This window comes from Pipistrellus hanaki (genome assembly GCF_964339955.1).
Source record: "Pipistrellus hanaki genome assembly, chromosome: 5".
NCBI classification, from domain to species: Eukaryota; Metazoa; Chordata; class Mammalia; order Chiroptera; family Vespertilionidae; genus Pipistrellus; species Pipistrellus hanaki.
In genome coordinates, this window is record NC_140507.1 from 91937781 (window position 1) to 91959732 (window position 21952).

The following is a 21952-nucleotide window of genomic DNA, read 5'->3' on the forward strand; positions in this document are numbered from 1 at the left end:
ACGTGTCCATTTTTTTTTGTCGGTATTCTTTCCTATTTTTTTTGTAATTTTGTATTTTCCTTTGTGCTTTATATATATAAATAAATGATAAAATATATATTTCATTTATTTTCATTAAGTATAAATAAAAAAAATAATATGAAATCACGTCCTCCGGGCGTGACGTACTGACACGTCCTAGTGAAAGAGTACGCGCCCGTTACAGGTTGCGTCATTAAAAAGGGAACTCCCCAGTTAACAGGTTAATGTATGTGAAATTATACTAAAGTGATATAAAGGAAAAAAATTGTTTTAAGAGGTGGAATTGTCAAGTGTTAGGGGTAAGGTGAGGGAGGACAGGTCAACAAGGACACCAGGGCCCCTGCCTCGGTTTTCAGTGTGGGCCCTCTGCCTTAGCCTGCTCAGCCTTCTGCTGAGATGACCTTTTCCAGCCTGCACCCCAGCTGCCACCCACCTTCCCCTTGTGGTCCCGGCTGTGGACCCTCCGGACGAAAGCACTGGCCCTTCCCTTCTGATCCCTCCCTGTCCCTCTCCTCGCCTGGACTTGGCTCCTTGATTGCACAGTGTCAGAGGCCACCTCCCCACGCACAGGGGCCGATACCCGGGAGAAGAGCGTGCGGGAGGAAGGAAGAGGGGAGGGGAGTGCCAAGGGCTGACAGGTGTCCATCATTCCCCCTTCACAGGCGGGGTTCCAACAGGGCTCCCGCTTAGTCATGCTCTTGTGGCCAAAGCATTCACTTCTCCAAGTCTCAGCCTTGTGAGGAGGGTGTGAGTGGCGGTCTCGGCCTTATGGGGGTGCTGCTAGGACTCGGGGAGTGGGGTGCAGATCATGCATGCAGTGGGATGGGTGTCCTCATACTGGCCTCCCCCAGTTTCTTCCTGAAGTCTTTACTAGGAAGGGGTTCAAGTCATGACAGTTTCAGTGGTGTGTTATAGAGGCCACACTGCGCTTCCACCAGTGGGGACCCTTTTTGAGGTTTGTCGCACAGGATGGGTGGGGTGGGAGGCGGGGTGGAGCTGGCCACAGGACTGCAGGCTGGAGGACCAGCCCAGGACCTTGGAGGTCATGGGCAAACTATCCATATGTTCTGCTCCTCTCTGTGTTGTCTTCCTTCTTCCTGTTTCATCTGCTCTTCCACCGCCCACAGGGGATGGGTCCTCTGTCCCAAATCAAGTTTGAAAGTCCCGGGGAAGGGCTCAGCTGGCCACCTGGGTAGGGCTTCTACTCCTGGGCCTGGCAGTCAGGCTCAGGAAGGACGTGGCAGGAGAAAAGGCGGAAACAGTTGGGAAAGGCAGGAGTCAGGGGTATTTTCTGGTGATAGGAAATAGAGTGACTGAGCCACGGGCACAGCTGAGGGCCTGCGAACTATGAAAACAGGCCTGTAGGGTGGCTCTGTGAGCAAATGCTGACTTCTGTGGCTCCCAGCCTGCCTCCTCCAGGCAGCTCACGGAGCACCAGCTCTGGACCCTTGCTGCTCTCTGGAAGCCCAAGGAAAAGGCCTCTACCTCCCTCCCAACAAAACAAAAACAAGCCAGCCCCTAACTCATGGCTCAGCATGAATCTCACCGTCAATAGGCCCACCTGTGTGCTCAGAACTGTCCCTGCACCTTGAATCTGACGACAGCCCAAGGTGACGTGGCGAAGAGAGCCAAGAGAACTGAACAGAAAACTGCATCTGGAAAGAAACAGACCATGTGGCGATGAAAATTCCCAAAGGGGGTGGCGGTGGGAATCACCGAAGGCTCCAGAGAGAATGAAAAACTGGTGTGTCCTTGGAACGAGAACCAGCCATTAAAAAATTACTCATGCCCAGCTGGGTGTGGCTCAGCGGTTGAGTGTTGACCCAGGAACCAAGAGATCACCAGTTCGATTCCCAGTCAGGGCATATGCCCAGGTTGTGGGCTTGATCCCCAGTGTGGGGCGTGCAGGAGGCAGCCAATCAGTGATTCTCATCATTGATGTTTCCATCTCTCTCTTCCTCTCCCTTCCTCTCTGAAATCAATAAAAAATATATTTTTTTAAATTACTCGGCACACAAATGATGTCCTTGCTCTCTCAACTGATGTGGCCTAAAAGCAATCACATCCCAGTAGCAAAAGTGCAGCTCAAGCCCAGGTGTATCCCCAATAAAGGAAATGGCTGACTCCAGACTCAGGACGGGGTGTACAAGATGAGCCGGGCTCCTGTAATGCCAGAAGTCAGGGTGAGCTTATAAAGGACACACGGGCAATCCGGGGCACGTCATAGGGACAAGAGCCAACTGAAAGAACTGGAACATTTTGAGCAACAAAATAACAGTGTTGGGTTATGACTCAATATAAAATATCTGAGAGTTCATAGTAAAATAAATAAATGGAGAACAAAATATCTGTACCAAATTCCAAATAACTAATGGCGATACTCTCCTTTAGAGATGAAGCATAGCTCTCCCTGTATGTGGAGGATAAGCATGGGAAGGGGGCAGGGAATAGAATCCTGACAACACAACCTCAGTCAGGTAAGTCAGGATTGACTTATATGGTAAGTCAGGCAACCACTTACCATAGTGATAAGGCATGTAGATGGTATGCTCCCTGATATAAAGTGATGAGAGGGGCACTCTATTTCTTAGTCTTCCTTCTTAAAAAACATAACCCTAGTCTAACCTGAGAAAAGCATCAGATAGCCAGGCTGGTGTGGCTCAATGGTCGAGCATCAACCCATGCACCAGGAGATTGCAAGTTTAATTCCCAGTTTATGCTCAGTTTGTGTGCTTGAGCCCAACTAGGGGGTGTGCAGGAGGCAGTTGATCAATGTTTTTATCTCCATTCCTGTCTCTGAAATCAATTAAAAGGCATCAGACAGCTTTCCTTCCCCAGCTGCCGAGTAAGGTGCTCGGTCCTCATGAAGCTAAGCCGCTTTGGGGTGAGGCCCTCACTTCATTCAGCAGCTAGCACCCTTCGCCAGGACTGGCCCTCACCATGGCCTCCATCTCCGAGCTCACCTGCATCTGCCGGCCCTTCTGCACAACAATGGAGTGACAGTGATGGAGAATAAGATCAAAGCCCCCTTTAAAGCACCTGGTATGAATGCTGAACCCTTCTGGCCAGGCTTGTTTGCACAGGCTCTGGCCAGTGTCAGCACTGGGAGTCGCATCTGCAATGTAGGGGCTGGGGGACCTGCCCAGCAGCTGGTGCTGCCCCAGGAGGTGCTGTCCCCTCCACGACTGCTGCCAGAGCTGAAGAGAAGAAAGTGGAAGCTAAGAAGGAAGAATCTGAGGAGTCTGATGATGACTTGGACTTTGGGCTTTTTTTACTAAACCTCTTTTGTAACACAGTCAATAAAAAGCTGAACTAAAAAAAAAAAAAAAAAGCAGTTCTAGATGGTTTGGCTCAGTGGATAGAGTGTCTGCCAGAGGACTGAAGGGTCCTGGGTTTGATTCTGGTCAAGGGCACATGCCCAGGTTGTGGGCTCAATCCACAGTAAGGGGTGTGCAGGAAGTAGCAGAATAATGATTCTCTCTCATTATTGTTTCTCTCTCTACCTCTGAAATAAATAAAAATATATTAAAAAATTTTAAAAAGCATCAAGCTTTGCACAATGGCAGTATCGTAGCTAATGAGGTTTATCTGAGGTGTGATTGTTGCTAATATAAAAAAAAAAAGGCATCAAACCCAAATGTGGGGCAGTCTATAAAACAGCTACCAATAATCCTAAAAACAGTCAAAGTTATAAAAAAAAGCAAAGAAAGTCTGAGAAACTGGCAGAGCCTAGAAAAATCCAAGGAGACATGTAATGTGGTGTCCTAGAATAGAAAAAGGGCATTAGATACAAACTAAGAAAATATGAATAAAGTATGGACACGAATATATGTATTATAAAACACATCCTATATAATGAAAGCCCAATGTGCAAATTAACTGAAGGGCAGAATGACTAGTTGCTATGATGCACACTGACCACCAGGGGGCAGACACTCAATGCAGGAGCTGCCCCCAGTCTGCAGGCCCCAGGCCAGCTAAGGCTGGTGTCAGTGGGAGCCCCCTGATTACCCTGCCAGTCACCCCACACGTCAGGCCTGATTGCCGGTCAAACCTAGGGTCCTATCCATACACAAATTTTGTGCACTGGGCCTCTAGTCTACATATATGCAAATTGACCGGACAGTGGAATGACTGGTTGCTATGATGCACACTGACCACCAGGGGTGGGCAGATGCTCAACACAGGAGCTGTCCATAGGCCCTAATTGCCCAATGGGGAATGGGGAGCCAGGGGAAGGTGGCACCAGATGCAGACAGCTCCAGGCCAAGGCAGGTGTGAGCCAGCGGGGCCCTCGGTTGCCCCACACACAGAGGGCAACTGGCAGTGGGGGGTGGGGCCAACTGCCAGCAGCCTGGGAAGATGGCCCTGAATGCAGGCCAGACCCAGGAACCCTACCCATGCACAAATTTCATGCACCAGGCCTCTAGTATTTATATACTTAGAGAATAAGAAAGGACTCTTGGAAAGTAAATTATGGTGGCAAAAATGAAAAAAGAAATATATTTGGCCAAGACAGGTTTGGCTCGGCAGATAGAGTGTCGGCCTGCAGACTGGAGGGTCCTGGGTTCGATTCCGGTCAGGGGCATGTGCCTTGGTTGCGGGCGCATCCCCAGTGGAGGGTGAGCAGGGGGCGACTGATCGATGTTTCTCTCTCATCGATGTTTCGGGCTCTCTATCCCTCTCTCCTCCTCTCTGTAAAAAATCAATAAAATATTTTTTTAAAAAAAGAAAAAATATATATATATTTGTAGTGGACAGGTTGGGAGAGAAAATTGAAACATGCAACCTCCCACTTGATAGAGTGAAAAGACAACAAGATGTGCAATAGAAAATATAAGAAATTAAAAGGTCATTCCAGCAGCTTTGAAATCTGAATAACAGTGATGCCAGAAAAACGGGAAAAGAAATCCACCAAAAAGTAATTCAAGAATTTCCCATCAAGATGGTGGCGTAGGTAAATGCTGTCCTAAAATTCTCCCACAACCACATCAAAAGTACAACTAGCCCTAGCTGGTTTGGGTCAGTGGATAAAGTGACAACCTGCAGACTGAAGGGTCCCAGATTCAATTCCAGTCAAGGACACATGCCCGGGTTGTAGGCTTGATCCCCAGTAGGGGGTGTACAGGAGGCAGCCGATCAATGATTCTCATCATTGATGTTTCTATCTCTCCCTCTCTCTTCCTCTCTGAAACTACAGAACAACAACCATTCAGAACCACCTGAAATCTAGCTGAAGTCCTACAACTAAGGCTATAAAGAAGACACATTAAGACAAGTCCTGCAACTAACAACATAAAGAAGCCACATCGAAACTGGAAGGAGGGGTGGAAAGGCAGAATGGACTAGTTCCACACTCACTTGGGTCAGACAAAAATTGGGAGGGATATCTCAGTGCAGAGGTCCCCCATGCCCTGGTTCCTGTGCCAGGAAGAGAAGTCCCCATAACTTCTGGCTGCGAAAGCCAGCTTGGATGGTGGCTGAGTGAGACAGAGGGCTACTGGAGTCCCTGGCCCTTTAAAGGGCCTGTGCGTGGATTTAGACTCACTGGCTCTGAAATCCAGCGCTGGGCACCAGGGACATAAGAGGAAGAACTAGATTGTCTGGTATCAGGACGAAAGCTGTAGGGGAAACTTTCTCCCATACAGAAGTCCTGGTAGAGACTACTGTTCCTTTTTCAGGCCTTCTCCCCACAGAGCCAGCAGGCGGGCACCATATCTGAGTCTTCATCAACCTGCCTAACATTGTTTTCCCTGCCCTTGGGATTCCCTGAGTCCCTGCCCCATCCAGTGGCTTTTCCATAAAAACAGCTCATCTGGACTCATGGCTTCAGTGTGCTATATACTTCTCATTAAGTGGCCCCAGGCCCAGCACTAGCAGCAGCTGACCTCACTTCGCAGTTTGGCCTCTCCTAAGCCCAGGACAAGCAGCAGCCATCTGCAGATTGCTTTGTAGCTCATGCCAGGTGGCCTGAGGCAGGGTACAGGTGGGTGGCTTGTCTTGGCCTGCACCTTCTGGGAGGCCCCAGAGCCAGCACGCCCTGTGGACAGCTTCAGACTGTTGAAGAACCGTTCAACATCCTCCACTAGAGACACACTCATGGGGCGGATTTAGAGGCACCAGAGCCCCCCTAAAGTAAGTCCTGCTCCATGGGATCAGTCCTGGCACAGCTGATGCTCCACCGTGGTCACAGCCAGTTCTTCCAGCAAATTGTCCTGGGGGGAAGTTCCTCCATTGATGTGCCAATAGCAATCAAGGCTCAACTACAACAAGAGTGTGCATACAGCCCACATGGGATGGGGGCAAACCTGGAGTACCCATCTTGGTGATTGGGGAGGATGGGCCACCGGGCCCTACAAGACACCTACTACATAAGACCGGGAGAGGTAGCAGCTCTACCTATACATAGAAACAAACACAGGGAGACAGCCAAATAGAATAAAACTCCAGAAAAAGAACTAAACATTATGGAGACAAACAATCTACTTGATGCAAAGAGAGTTCAGAATACTGGCTCTAAGGATGCTCAATGAACTTAGGGATGATCATTTAATAAATTTTATAATATCTAATCTCTGACTTAGTTGTGCACCTAATTTTTTAAAAGCACAAAAAGGAAATGTCCGAGGCCTAAAGACCATGGGTTACCAAACTGAAACCAATATTCACTGAAAAGAGACTAGACACCTCACTGGGATATTTCAGAACACAGAGAACAAAAGACAATGAAAGGTCACCGACAAAGGCACATCGGAGAGACTTTGCACCCCTTGACTGCAGCACTGCAAACAAGGAAAGGGAGCACTACCTTTACAATTCTGAAGTAAAAAAATGTTTTGACCTTGAACTCTATATATTTAGCTAAACCCTCAAGTGTGAGAAATAAAGTCATTTCCAGACATACAGGGTCTCAAAAACCTTACTTCAATCACCATTACTCTAGAACAGTGTTTCCCAAACTTTTGACATATGTGTACCCCTTCCATAATTTTCATAATGCTGAGTACCCCTTGTACTCATGAGAACGTAGAATTAGGCGCAGCTAAGCACGGTGCACTGCATATCCCCACCAAACTTCGGTGCAACGCGTACCCCCACCAAACTCTTCCACACTTTGGGAAACACTGCTCTAGAAGGATGTACTCCCCCAAAACAAAAGTGCAACTCAGAAGGAAGACATGAGAGACAGGAAGTGGGAGACCAACATGAGAGATGACAAGGGATCCTTTAGCGGATGGTAAAAGGTGACCCCAACATATCCCTGCAGACTGGAGGGCAACTGAGCACACTGCAGCAGTGTCACCCAGAGATGGACTGTAACCGCCAAGAACCCCACTTCCATCGGGCTGTCTTCTTAACCTGAGGACTGATGCCCAGGAGAACTATGCCCAGATCCCCATCAGTAGTTAGCTCACTGTAACCACTTCCTGTCGAGGGTCTCTCCCCTCGTGCTCTACTGAGGACACACGTCACTCACAGGAGTCCTCAGTTCTCCCTGGTGGCTGGAGGTAGGAAAGATGGGCTGGGAGTGGGGAGTGCTGAGCAGCCCACTCCTGCTAACACCATTCTGCTGCACGTCCAGTGCCTGGTCCACATGGCTGTCTTGTCAGGCATCTGACTGGACAACCCTGTTTCCCAAGACTCACCCATGACCTTGCTCATGTCTTCCCCGGAGGGATCTCATCACCTCCCAGAGAAGCAGAAGTCAGACCACGGCCTCTGGCCTCTCCCTGGACCCTCTGTCCAGCAGGGACAGTGCTGCCCTCTCCTTGCACTGCTGGTGTGCTCTTGCCCTCCACCTTCAAGACCTTGTGGTTTATTGCTTGGGGTAGATTACACGAGGGTGGTAGGAAAATAAATAAAAACAAATACAAAAGTCAGGATGGTCATCACCTCTCGGACATAAGGATAAAATTCATTTTTCTGGTTCCTGTCCAATAACAATATTCTGGCTTGTTGTAAAAAATTTCCTAACACCAGGAGTCATGTTGGCTGTGGTTTGGTCAGGAAGACAGAAACCAGGGTGGCCAGTCCCAGCAGGACTCACACCTGGTAAATCTGGGAGAAGAGCAGGCGAATGGAGGTCAGGCAGGGCCACCGCCACCCTGCGTCCCTGCCAGCTCTCAGGACTGGGACTTGGGAGTGCAGGAAACCTCTGCAGTGGCCCCCGCCGCCTGGAGCACTGAGTGGCGGGTGAGTTTGGGGAGCACCACCATAGTGGGACCTCCTGTCTGCTAAAGCTTCTGCTTGCTCTGCCAGAGAAGCAAATGATTTCTCAATGAATAATATAATTTCTTTTTTAAAAAAAATATATTTTATTGATTTTTTACAGAGTGGAAGGGAGAGTGATAGAGAGCTAGAAACGTCAATGAGAGAGAATCATCGACCAGCTGCCTCTTGCACACTCCCTACCGGGGATGTGCCCGCAACCAATGTACATGCCCTTGACCGGAATCAAACCTGGGACCTTTCAGTCCGCAGACCGACGCTCTACCGCTGAGCCAAACCGGTTTCGGCGAATAATATAATTTCTAAACTACCTTCCAGATGTGCCAGGAGTGCATTCACTGGCGGGCTTTAACCTGGAGATTCGGCTCCCGGACCCTGACACAGCGGAGCACACAGAGGAACGGGAAGGCTGCTCAGTGGCTCACAGGGGACCCAGAAGAAAGGTTGGATGCGGTACTCGAGCGCACACTCGCTAGCTATCCTGAAGACACCATGCAAGCCCCTGCGGCAGCACTTCCAGGGAGAGTCTAAACTTTGACCCTACAAACCTTCAGAACCCTATCTTTGGCTTTCTGCGTTCCCATCTGATTATACCAACAGAATCCATGAGTGGAACAGGGTGACTCATGGAGGGGAGGGGTCGGGGGGAGCACTCCCGTCTGCTGCCTTCAGGCTCTGGGCAGCCATCTCAAGCGACAGCACGTGGTCCACCCTGTCCACCAACTGCTCAGTAGACTCTCAGGAGAGTCTCACATCTCCCACATGTTGTTACATCCTGTACAACAGTCCCCATTCCCATGCTGGAAGCACGAAGGTCATGAGTACAGGTACCAGCAAACAGGCTGCTCCCGCCAGACACCGCTGAGCCCTGTTTGGAGGAGCCCTCAAAATCTCAGGACAAAGAAAGTGATGAACAAATCCAAACGCACAAGATAAGGAAAGTATACTGTCTTTATTGTCTTAAAATTGCATAGTTCTTTGATTGTGCACACTTTTAAATAGGGGACAAGGGAACCCACTTGAAAACTACTTTCTTGCAGGGGGTATTTCAAGCTTTTTTACTACGGCAAGAGCAGGGACCAAAATGCTGCTTGGGCTTAAAAAGAACCACGATCAGATGAAAAAGAAGTTGTAGAGTTAGAGGAATTAGACCAGAGGGAACCATTGAAGGAAGCTGCGATTCCATCCGACAGGACTGGTAGGAGGCAAGGGGAGCTGCCGGAGTTTCCCTGACATGGAGACTGGATTCAGGAGCGGCCAGCGAGGAGGAGGAAGGAGGAAGGAGTCAAGAGGCAGTGCCTGTGCTCAAATCTGAGATGAATGCCCCCCGACAGGAGACTGGGTGCACTGGGTAGCCAGGGGCAGTCTGGGCATGACCCTGGCTACAGAAAGCTATATACTAGAAAAATAACTTAAAGCTATACAATCTTCATTATAAATATTTTGTCTTTTAAACTAACTAGTGCTGGTTAAAAAGGTTCACAGTTACTCGGAGAGAGCTGTATATTGCACGGCGGTGGACACGTTTGCTCAGATTCTCATGTGTAAGGCGACCAGACGTCCTGCTTTTGGCGGGACAGTCCTGATTTTTAACAATTTGCCCCAGGACTTTTTCAAAACACCGTGGGACACGGGACAAATGGTTAAAAATCGGGACTGTCCCGCCAAAAGCGGGACATCTGGTCACCTTACCTATGTGTAAACAATGAGTCCCTTCTCCTCCGGCGACCTCAGGACTCGGAGAAACAGGATCTGCTGGAAGCGAAGCACTTGGGTACAAGGCACGTGGAGGCTGCCAAGCTCTGCTGGAATTGAGGAGATGGAGGTGGCGTCGCTGGGTCTTGAACCAGATCGGACGTGGTGATGGTCGCCTCGCCTTCTCACTCCACAGTTACAGACTTGGCCAGATTTCTAGGGAAGTCAACCTACAGGAACAGAAAGCAGGCGCTCAGGATCCTGCAGACCTCAGCAGCGTGCTGTATTGTAAAACCTCGGACCAGAGAACCTGGAAAGGAGACTGTGTTTCTGGTCAGAGCTCCCGTGATGCTTGCATCCTGGAAGTGGTTGCTCCAGAAACTTCAGCTGTAGACTGTTTAGTTGACTCAATAAACACTTACAGGGCACCTGCTATGTTTCAAGCGGTGGCACCAGTAACAGGACACAATCCAACGCTATTAAAGACAGCCCAAATTGTACTGTGAAATACTTTTCTTGAGAGGATCCGCACTACACCCATGAGACTTGTTAGTACAGGGTGGGGGTTGGGAAGGAAATGTGACAGGCTGGCGGATAAATAACTTCACCTTTATTTGCGATGTCTTATTTTGTTTATAATAATGTTTTGTTTTTTTAAGAACTATGACAAAATGTTAGCATATGTCACTTCTGAATGACACCATCAGGTGTTTCTTAATGTGTATTTCATGTTTTGTATTTTTTAAAGCTTCTTAAGATAAATTATAATCAAACTTCTATTCCTTTGCACAAAAAATTGTGTTCTTACACTTGCTGGTGAGATCATAAATTGGTTCTTTCTGGAACATAAGAAGACAATCGATGTTAAGGGTCCCAAAATGTTAACTCATATGCTAGGCTGAGGACAAGTCTTAAACGTGGGGTGAAATTGTGTGTACAAAGATGTTCACTGCAAGTGTTATTTATGCAAATGTTCTGAAAAATTAGAAACACTTCAAATAATAGAAGATTGGCTTAGTAATTGTTAAAACCCATGCTATAAGATTGTGGTGGAATATTATGCAGTGATTAAATGTTGCTTGCAACAAGTTCAAAATGTAAGAAAATACAATATATCAAAAGGAAAATAAAAATTTCACCTTTGATATAATCTTGGAAAATTAAAACAAAAAACAAACAAACAAAAAAACTCACATCCACAGGAAAACTGGAATGAGATACTGAATTTGCTTTAGCATTGACTGATGATGAGCTTATTGTTTAACGATATGGTCTTTACACATCTTGCAGTTCCCAAGCTTCTTTTCAGGGATACGTTACTTTAAAAATAGTTATTTGAAAAAATGAATGTATTTGTCCTATCAATATTTATACTTGATAAAGACGAACTGGAACTTTAAGAAAATGTATCAATTGGGAGGGTCTGTGGGAGGAGCTAGGGCTTATGGCAGTTTTGCACTCTTATGTAATCATGAGAACCCTACAGGGGGAACTCTGTGCTAATAAAATGATGGTTCTAGCTTCCCTTTCCCTTAATTTCTGTTTTCCCTTACACAAACACTCATCCATCGTGGCGCACAGCCTAGACTGCCATGCCTGCATGCACAGAGGGGCAACCATTCCTTCCTCCCCAAGTAAATCCTGCTTGGTGATGTAACACCTAGTCGATATTATTATTTTAGGAGACATGCCAAATAAGTATGTAAAAACAAAAGGGAATTCTGGGGTTCCATCCTGCCCTGGCGGGGTTAGGCAGCTTCCAGACGTACGTCATATCCTCGGAGAACGGCCAGGTGGAAGGACAGGAGCTGCAGGGGGATCACGCTGAGGATGCCCTGCAGGCAGTCCACTGTGGGGGGCAGCTCGATCATCTTATACGCAAACTTGGAACTCTCAGTGTCATCCTTGGAGCACAGGATAATCGGGCGACCCTGAAGCAGAGAGAGGCGGTCACAAATGCAGCTCGTCCCTGAAAGAAGCATCCCTCGCATTATGTTTCTGAGATCCACATTATTGCAATGAAGACAGTCACCCTGGGTGTTTGCTGGAATTCTGGGTGAGTGCTATGTATGATTCCTGTAAAGGACCAAGTGTTTCTGATGCTTTTTGGTGAGTTTCCTTCCCCTCCCTGGCCCGGTGATGGTCCTCCTGCTTCACTCAGCGCCCATTTCTGTGTGACTCCCACGCGCCTTGCAAAGGGCAGAGCTCGTCCACTCCTTGCTCTAATGGGGCTCACGGGGAGCGGTGGGAACCAAAAGCAGACAAGAAGCCAGTAAGTAACACTGAACTTCAGGAGGCTCGCAAAGGCGATAAAAAAGGGGGTGTGCTTGGGGGAGGCTGAAGTCTGGGATGGCCTCTAACAGGGGACATTGGGTTGAGACCTGGATGACGAGAGCCAGCTGACGGTGTGTGGAAAGAACATGTGGGGCAGAGGGAACTGCCAACGCCAAGGCTAAGGCAGGAAGGAGCTGGCATGAGTGAGAAACAAAGGGAAGAAGCTGGGTAATGCAGGTTCGTGGTCACGATAGCTTTTGGAAGCCACTGGAAGGTTTTAAGCAACGAGGTGTTCTAGAACTTCTGACCACCACGCTGAGCCAGGAGTGGCAGCAGCTGGCTCAGTGCCCTGCCGGATTTTACCTCCTGTAAGTCCCTAGGCTTCCAGGATGGATGTGTGGAGGTTCCACCCTCCCACTCCGGACAGCTGCGGTCTAACAGACTTCGCTGATCTGTCCCTGGCTCCTGGGAGGGGACCTCTACCCTCTTGGGCTTTCCTGAGTGACAGACCGTTGGTTTTCACCTGGTGCGTTGACTCTGAGTTTATGCTAATGAGGTGACACAGGATGGGCCCGAGGATAGCTTCAGGATGGGGGATGACCGTGCGGGAAGACAGGCCATGTAGTTAGAGAATTGGGGCTTTGAGCCAAGTGATACCAGTCTGAGTTCCAGGAACAGAAGAGGTGCTGGAAATTGAGTTCAATCACGTGCCAATGATGCAATCTATGTGTCTATGTAATGAAACCCCAATAAAAACTCCGGGCCCTGGGGCAGAAGCTCAGGCTCCCGGGCTGCAGTGCCCCCTGCTGTGTGGGAGGGGAAGCGCCCTGAGGACGTGTGAGCTTTGTGTTTTGGGCCCTTGCCCCAGTCTCTTCCTTTGCTGGCCCTGGTTCGTATCCTGCATAATAAAACTGCAATAGGATATAATGTTTTCCTGAGTTCTGTGAGTCATTCCGGGGAATTACTGAACTGAGCGGCTACCAGGAAATCCTGAAGTGGGGGTAATCTGAGAACCCCTGAACTTGCAGCGCCCTCCAGCTGTGAAATAGGACCTAAAGGCAGGTGGGCAGTGCCAGGACTGCCCTCAGCACTCCCCGCCAGGAGTACCCCCTCTGGTCTCCGGGCCTGGGACCAGCACAGCTGCCGGCGCTCTGGGTCACTGGCCCTCACTAAGGAGCTGTTGAGGGCATGACCGAAAGCTGGCCAGTCCCTTTCTGAATGTGTGTGCCACTCATGAGGGGACTGAGGAGACTGTGGTCACCCCTGCTCACTGGCAGGACCCAGCACAGCTGCTGCTGGCGGCTGCGGCGGCAGGCCTGGGAGAGGAGCAGCCAGGTGGCCCAGCCCCACGGAGAGCCCTCACCTGGCGGGCCGTGATCTGCTGCAGGGCGTTCTGGCATTTGGCAAAGCAAGGGTCCTTCATGATGACCATGATGATGGGCATCTGCTTGTCGATCAGAGCCAGGGGCCCGTGCTTCAGCTCCCCGGCCAGGATGCCTTCTGAGTGCATGTAGGTTATCTCTTTAATTTTCTGGGGAGAAGGAGGGATCAGTCACACTAGGCAGACACGGGGCTAGAACACACCAACCAGAGGGAGAATCAGCTGGGAGGCAAGGAGTTGAGGCCACAAGGCAGATGGACACAAGGAGCAGTCAACAGCACAGAGGGCAACGGCAAGGTCAGGTCCGAGGGAGGGGGCGGCAGCTATCCAGAGCAAATACAAAGCCCAGCATGCAGCTGTGTTCCCGACCAGCCCCTGGGCAGTCAGCCCCCTGGGATGGACAAGTCAGTGTCAATCTAGCTCTCCCCAGGCCCCAGGCCCTCCCACAATGAGGGTTTATAATGATGGATTTGTATTCTGTCTAGATACGCCTCCATTCAATTATCTGGTTAATCATTTCCCCAGTCCTAGACCATTAATAAACTGCAAAGGGTTGCTCCATCAACAGCATCACACACAATGGGGCTGTCACTGGAATCTGCCTGTGTTTGGGAAGACCCATTCTGTCCCGTTACACTCACGCCCGGTCACTGGACCGGTGAGCGTGATCGAGAATTCCTTTCTCACCCACTCCTTCGGGTCGGGAAATGCTGTAGGAAGACTGGCTCCATCCTGAATGCCATGGACATCTGCGTGCCGGCCCCCACGGGGTCAGAGGGGTCACCGGCTGGGGCCAGCAGCAGCATGAAAGCTCCCTTCCCCTCAAACACTAAGCTGAGGTGCAGCTGAATACACACCGCTCACCAGCACCCTCCGCCTGCAGCCGAGCCCCCAGACGGCAGAGGCGTGGCGGCAGACTGAAGGCACACCCTCCCGGGCCCTGCCGTCCTGTGCCGAGAGCAGCGTGCCTTCCTGCCTTTGCAAGGGCCGGAGCCTCCAGGGGCAGGTGTGGAAGCTGGAGCACACTGCGGTCAGGCTCCTTATAGCTCGCACCCAGTCCCACCCCCACCCCCACTATTCTGTGAATGTTTCTTGTGAACGTATTGGGAATTGCATTGTCTGTAAAATGGGGGGAGAGGTGGTAGGAAAGAAGTAGCCACTTGCTCCCCTAGGAAGAGGGCAGCCAGCTGGTCTTGCATGAGGCCCTTGTCTGGGTACCATGTGCTGCCTTAGCTGTGACAGATTGATTGACACTGACTTGTCCCATTTACCTCAGTTGAACATAAACAGCAGCAGACAGTGAGTCAAGGGCGAGCTCTGGGCCCAGGTCCTTGGGCAAGAATGCCCACCCTCTCCACAGCCCCGTGTCCGCGTCCTGCACCTCGCCCCACGCCACCAGCTCTCTCCCACCAGCCAGTATGGCTCTTTGCTGGTTTAAACAGTGCAGGGCCTGCCTGGCTCATTTCTGCAAGATCTGCAGCTCCCCTTGAAAGTTAGAGGGGTAACAGGGAAATTCTGCAGAGGCCCCACCCTGCGGTCCTGGTCTGCCCACACCCTCCCATGCAGACTGCTTGTAGTAGGGAAAGAAAAGCAAAGTTGATGTGGACCTGGGTTCGAATCTCAGGCTGATCACTTCTGCTGTGTGACTCTCAGCAAGATGAATTTTTTGGAGGCTGTCTCCTCTCAGAAGACTCTGGTGAGGTATAAATGGGCTAATCTAGATGAGGCCCGCACAGGCTGGCAGCTCTGGGGCTCACCAGGGGTGTCCTACACGTTTATCCTGGGAGAATAAAGAGTGGGAGCCCCTCTCTCTGTATCCCCAGCGCTAGAACACGTGGTAGTGGGCAGGTGCTCAATGCAGCCTCACACGCGGACAGCAGGCCTCAGCGGCCCCTATCCTTGCTCAGTGCCCTGTCCTCCTTGCTGGTGTCTCCGGGTGGCGGTGCCCTCTGCAGGGGTGGTGGTGTCAGGGCTGGGCCGAGGGTGCTCACCAGGGCTCCTTCCAGGCATGTGGCATAGTTGTAGCCCCGCCCCATGACCAGGAGCGACCTCTGCGTGTAGAGCTCCAGGGCCAGGTCGTGGATCTTCTGGTCCAGCGACAACACCTCCTTGATCAGCTCTGTCGTGCACAGCAGAGGGAGCCAGTTACACCGATTTTAGACAAGATTCGCAATCATAACGTAGAGTGCGGAAGACAAGGTTTAGGAACTCACATCACTTAGTACACTTGGCTTCTTTGCATTCATTAATTAAAAAGGGTTTAAACTTAGAATGTAATATATAAGTTGGATTATTGGCCAGGGTTTTGTTGGGATGATGATCCATATCTGTGATCACTCTTTCCTGAGCATATAAGATAAGCAAGAAAGTGAGTGTACTTCTGGCTCCATTTCACAGGTAAGGCAGCGGAGGTCAGAGAGGCTAATTCCCAGCTGCCGGTTGCAGAGCTGACACTCCAAATCAAGGCCTTCGTCCGGCCCCATGTCACGTCTCAAGACAAAGCCAGTGTAAGTTGTATCAACGGCTCTCAAACTTTTTGGTCTTAGAATTCCTGTAAACACTTAAAAATTATTGCAAATCCCTAAGAGCCTTTGTTTTTGTGAGCTATATCTATCAATATTTGTCAGATTAGAAACTGGTAAAATTAAAGGTATTTATTCACTTATATAAAAACACAAAACACACACACACACATCAGTAAGAATAGTAGCATTGTTTTCTGCAAATCTTAGTATTTGACTTTGAAATAAAAAACAGGTTCTCATATCTCCTTCCTCATTCAACCTGTTGTGATAATCTTTTGGTTAAAGTATAGGAAAAGAATGAAATTTGTAGTTGGGAAAGGGAGGAATGTTTAAATAGCTTTTCCAAATCATTGTGAATGTTCTTTCATACTATACTAAACTCAAGAAGGAACAACTTCCTAAAAAAAGTGCTTGCAGAGTGGAATCTGAAATCATATCAATAAACTTTTCCTCCCTTGCTATATTAAAACTTGCATTTCTTTTAATGGGTCTTTTACACATGCATAATCTTGTACCATCATGCATTGGTACAAGTGCAAGAAATGGAGTCAAGCTATCCGTTTTTTCCAAAATCTGAAGTACGGTTGAAAGCTGGAAGTTTATCATTGGTAACGATGCAGTCAGTTTTCCCAGCATGTCGGGCCACCTTTGTTCCTTTTTGAGAGAATGCCTGCCACATACCCAAGTCAGCTTGCTGCTCCAACAACCATGTGTCTTTGAGACAAACCTCGTGCTTCAGGGCCCAGTAGAAGTACTTAGCGCATCCTTCCGTGTGGCTACACAGCACATTAAAAAGCACTGCGCTTTAAGAAGACTGATGCACTCTCCTGCGCCATCAAGGGCAACCGTAAGTGAAGCGGGTGCGCGGTGGCTGAGAGCATGGCGCCTCTGCAGGGAGGTGCGCTGAGGGGCCAGGGGTGGTACTGCTGCCTTTCAAATGTCCACGTGGCAGAAGGCAAACATGTCTTATTTATGACTAGAGCCCGATGCACGAAGATTCGTGCAAGAATGGGCCTTCCTTCTCCTGGCTGCCAGCACTGCCTTTGCTCTTGCAAGAGCTGCCTTTCTGTCTTCCCATGCTGCCTAGGGGCATGGAGCTGCCTGCATATGCAAATTAACCTGCTATCTTTGTTTGGTTAATTTGCATACTCACTCCTGATTGGCTGATGGGCTTCACAAAGGTATGGTCAATTTGCACCTTTTTCTTTTATCAGTGTAAAGAAGGCATCACTAATGAATATAGTTTTGACTGCAAGGGCCTTGCAGATGCCTAGGGCCCGTGGACCACATCTTAGGAACTGCGGACTTAGTCGTCAGGATAAGGTCCTGCTTTTCCAGGGTTATTACCTGCTTAAAGTTAAGAGTGTTTTTCTTGGCAATAAATTTCCAGCATGTTGTGTTGGGCAGATTCAGATCCCTAGGCTTTGTACAGACAGATGGTGGCTTCCCTCATTGCCTTCTCTGGGATTGGCCCCTGGCTCTCGGGGAGGACCCAGGACTGCCCATCTCTTAAAGGGGCTGCCCAGCCGCATGGCATCCATGGGGTGAGGTCTTTCCATTTCCTATTCTGAGGCCTGCACAAAGCAAACCTAAGAGGTCTCTTTCCTTCCCTGGCGTGTAAGTGGCTGAGGGAAAGGAGCTGCTGTGGATGAGTGAGTGATTGAAACCAAAGAGCTTGGAATTTTGTGCGACAGACACCATATCTCACCAACAGCGAAAGATGGGACCTAGCAAAAGAGGAGTTTGGTGAGGCTGTAAAGGAGCTGTCGGGACAGGAAGAGACTCAGCTCTGTTCTTTCTCAGGCATTTCCCGCGCACCTACTGTGTGCTTGGCACCTGGTGCCCAGCAGTGACTGACAAGGCTGACTGTGTGCTCACTGAGCTGACGTGTTAGTTGGGAAGACAAGCCAGTACATAGGTGAGCAGGTAAATTTGGATCACAGCATGAGCTATACCAAAAAGAAACTGGCTGGCCTGGCTGGAGTGGCTCAGCTGTCTGACCATTGTCCTATGCACTGAAGAGCTGCCAGTTTGATTCATGGTCGGGGCACATACCTGGGTTGCAGGTTCAATCCCCAGTCAGGGAACATATGGAAGGCAATCGATCAATGTTCCTCTCACATTGATGTTTCTCTCATTTCTCTCTCTCTCTCCCCCCCCCCCTCCTCCCACACCCTTCTTCCTCTCTCTAAGCATGTCCTCAGGGGAGGATTAAAAAAAGAAATGAAACAGGCTAACATTTCATAGCGAGCTGGGGCGGGAGAGTAGACCCTCAGGGTGGCCAGGGAGGGACCCAGGAAGTGACATTTGAGTTGTGACTTGTAATGAGAAGCCATTGGCCACTTAAAGAGATGGAGGAAGGTTTCTAAAGGAAAGAGAATGCAAAGACCCTGGGGTGAAAAGAGCTTTCCATTGCTGAGGATCAAGGTCTGTGAGACCCGCTCCCAAAAGAGGGGGCTGGAGAAGGGCATTCTGTGAGGTCAGAGGCAGCAGGGGCCCAGCAGGCAGGGCTCAGAGATGGGTGAGGAGTGTGGCTTTGCTCTTGGCCCTGTGGGAGCTGCAGGCATGCAGTGGGGAGGAGGGAGTTGGAGGAGAAGGGCGGGTGTGAATAACAGCATCACTAACAGCAGCGGGAGGTGGGAAGAAAGCACCAAGAACAGCCCACGGACTTGAAGGGCCATACCAGGTAGCGACTGCAGGCCACGGATGATCTCACACCGACGATCTTGCAGTGAAACGCGGTCTTCCGACATCATCAGGCCAAACATCACCAGGGAGATGAACTGGCTGGTGTAAGCCTGCGGACAGACGGCAGTGCTGACCGAGGGGGCGAATGAGCGGGTGGCAGCCACGTGAGGGGGCAGATCACCGGGCCCTTCTCGGCCCCGTCCGCCCGCAGCCGAGCCGAGGCCTCCCTCAGGCCAGGCGGCTCCTTTACCTTGGTGCTGGCCACGCCGACCTCCGGGCCCGCGTTGATGTGCACCCCGCAGTCGGTCTCTCGAGAGATGGAGCTGCCCACGGTGTTGGTGACGCCCACGGTCAGGGCCCCGCGGTCCTTGCAGTAACGCAGTGCCAGGAGGGTGTCCGCCGTCTCGCCTGCCACACAGACCCTCCTCTCAGCTGTGTTCACGGGCGCAAGGCTCTGCCCCCACCGTTCACTCCCCGCTCCGACACAGTGTCCAGACACGCCCGCTTGCGCCCAGAAAGGAAATGCATGCTCCACAGTTTTGCTGGTTGGTTCTTAGATCCGAGCTTCCACTGCTCTTTATGTGGCAAGCGCTCTCTCCCCGCTTCCCACCGCCTCTCCTGGCGGTGCTGTGAGGCCCCTGTCCTCTCTCCCCTGGAGGACCAGCAGAGGACATCAACGCCTGCTCGCTCAAGGCCACGAGACAGCACCAACCGGGGTGGGCCTGGGCCCCGTGCCCTGTCAATAGCTCTGAGCCGTCTTGTTCAGAATGTGCCCAGATTTGACATTTAAAAAAGCAAGCATGCCCCCAAACAGCATGTCTCAAATAAACCTTGTTATAAAGAAAAGCACTTCTAGCAGCCTTGCAGTGTGGACAGAAATTATTTTTACACTAAAACTACTTAAATAGGTTCACACATAAGCCAGCACCAACTCCCTAAGCTTGCAAATCCTAAAGAAGTCCAAGTGAATTCAGCACGAGCCAGGCCATACAACCCAACACATCCGATGTCCACGCAGCCGCTGCTCTCGGCCGTGCCCCTCCCAGCTCTCCCGCAGTGCAGGCTGGTCCGACCCTTCTCTCCCTTTCCCCTCCACCTCGCATCCAGCACTCTGGGGTGTCACCTGCCCTTCCCCAGTGCCAACCGGGCTCGGGGCTTAGAGGGGAGAGCAGGATGCCTCCAGCCTCACTAGCTCTGCCCCCCCCCTCCCCCCCGTTTCTGGTGTAGCATGTTTCAACTCAATGGAAAAGGCTAAACAAAAGGGAACTTTAAAACCCTTTGGTGAAGATACTCAGGAGCTGCCCCTCCATTCTTTTCACACTAAACCCACTTCTGTTCTTTGGTGTGTGGCTCCCACCAACTCATGAAACACGTTTGGATTTTGATGGAGCCATTAGCTAGCAATGTTGGCAGTTGACGTCACATGGCAGGACCTGGGTACGTGGTGCTCAGCTGGATGTGGGTGTGAGTGTTTGTCATTGAGACAGGAGTAGGATTAAGATTCCAAAATGGGCCTAACCGGTTTGGCTCAGTGGATAGAGTGAAGGTCTGAGGACTGAAGGGTCCCAGATTAGATTCCGGTCAAGGGCATGTACCTTGGTTGTGGGCACATCCCCAGTTAGGAGGTGTGCAGGAGGCAGCTGATCGATGTTTCTCTCTCATTGATGTTTCTAACTCTATCCCCCGCTGGTGGTGTGGCCACTGCCGAGCAACCACACAGCCTTTGAACCGGCAGAATTTTGAAGAACTTTCTCAATTAAACCAGAGCCCTGATGGGTGGTCCCATAAGCCTTGGACTTGAAATGCCAGGAGGAGGAAGAAGCCCTGCTGCCGGTCCTTCCATAAAATGGGACGGTCACCGAAGGTGCTGAGGGTGCAATGACAGATGCATGTGGCTGGAGCATGAGAACTTCGGTGGGTCATGAGGGGACAGAGCCGAGGCGAGCTAACAGCCAGGACCCCTTACCTGACTGGCTTATGAAGAAGCAAACGTCATCCCTGAACACGGGCGTGTTCCTGTCCAGAAAGTCGCTAGCAAGTTCAACCATCACGGGGAGTTCGGTAAGTTCCTCCAAAACTTGCCGAGTCTGAAGCCAACGACAATGGGGACTCAAGTCAGTCATGACACCGCAGGGACACAGGCAGCTGGGTTCCTACAGGAACTTGTGACCCGGAGCCTTCGTATCCAGTGGGGAGGGACCCTCAGGCACCCAGGGCAGAACCGCAGGAGAAAGGACGCTGCCCGCGCTCACACTGGCTCACAGGAGCCAAATCCCGATGGCCGGACGCCTGCAGCACGTAGGATGCCTCTAGTCCTAGGCCGCCACTACCTCCCTGGCCGTTGAGGCCACGCTCGGCACTTACAGCCACAGCAGCGTGGTAGCTGGTTCCACAGCCAATCAGGATGAGCCGTCGGCACCGTCGGATCTCCTTCAAGTGGGCCTTCAGGCCGCCCAGGAGCACTGCGGGGCACACGGGTGTCAGCCTGAGCCCTAACAGGGCTGCGCAGGGCTGGGGCGAGGTCCAGGGATGGATTACCTTGGCTGGTCTCAAAGTTCACGCGCCCCCTCATAGTGTTGAAAACGGACTCCGGCTGTTCGAAGATCTCCTTCTGCATGAATGCACTGAAGTTACCTGCTCGGTGAAAGCAACAAGACAGGTCTCTTTCGTTTAGTTTTATGTCCAGGCTTAACTTGTCATCAAGACCAGGCTGTTCTGCAGTTAGTCAGCATGACCCAGGTAAAGACCCTGCAGGCTGTTCGCGATGCTCGTGGCAGGTGAGGGGGAAGCAGCACTCGGACCTCCGGTTACACACCGGCCCTCACGGGGGCGGGCGGGATGAGAGGAACCAACTGGGGCTGGTCTTATGGGGTCACACTCCCCTTTGCGAGGCCAGAAGGAAGTAAAAGCTCACTTCTCTAGGGAAGTACAAATTAGCCAGGCCCAAAGAAACAGGCCACTTTCTTTTAAACACATGCCTCCTAGCTTCCGGGTTAAAGAAAAACCTTTCCAGTCACACATGCATTTGCGGGGCCCGATGTGAATGGGGCTGGACGAGGGCAGAGTGACCATGTGGCTGCGGTACATTGGCCCGCTGGCTGCAGGTGAATAGACAGGGGGGGGGCGTTCTCGGGGTGCA

The 21952-nt window shown here is 50.7% G+C and overlaps 1 protein-coding gene and 1 pseudogene across 4 annotated transcripts in view; one reads left to right on the plus strand and one right to left on the minus strand.

The window, feature by feature from the left end:
• The first annotated feature begins 2880 nt into the window (after nucleotides 1-2880).
• Nucleotides 2881-3337, plus strand: LOC311623404 (large ribosomal subunit protein P1-like; annotated as a pseudogene). Its single transcript has one exon. The product of its transcript is annotated as a large ribosomal subunit protein P1-like (transcript).
• A 5850-nt stretch (nucleotides 3338-9187) lies between these two features.
• The window catches only part of GFPT2 (glutamine-fructose-6-phosphate transaminase 2), a 40357-nt gene continuing 27592 nt past the window's right edge, over nucleotides 9188-21952 (minus strand). Inside the window, exons 11-20 of one of the 3 annotated variants that reach the window (XR_014795134.1) lie at nucleotides 21352-21447; nucleotides 21178-21275; nucleotides 20780-20900; nucleotides 19064-19221; nucleotides 18809-18923; nucleotides 15592-15719; nucleotides 13583-13750; nucleotides 11715-11876; nucleotides 9943-10175; nucleotides 9188-9787 (exon numbers count right to left, since the gene is read on the minus strand). Coding sequence is in view for 1 of the 3 variants with exons in the window: in XM_084885223.1 (XP_084741349.1) it covers nucleotides 10131-10175; nucleotides 11715-11876; nucleotides 13583-13750; nucleotides 15592-15719; nucleotides 18809-18923; nucleotides 19064-19221; nucleotides 20780-20900; nucleotides 21178-21275; nucleotides 21352-21447 (1091 nt within the window). In the remaining 2 variants the exon portion in view is untranslated. Of the gene's footprint in view, nucleotides 10176-11714; nucleotides 11877-13582; nucleotides 13751-15591; nucleotides 15720-18808; nucleotides 18924-19063; nucleotides 19222-20779; nucleotides 20901-21177; nucleotides 21276-21351; nucleotides 21448-21952 lie in introns of all 3 variants that reach the window. The other 2 variants (XR_014795135.1, XM_084885223.1) reach the window with 2 other exon arrangements.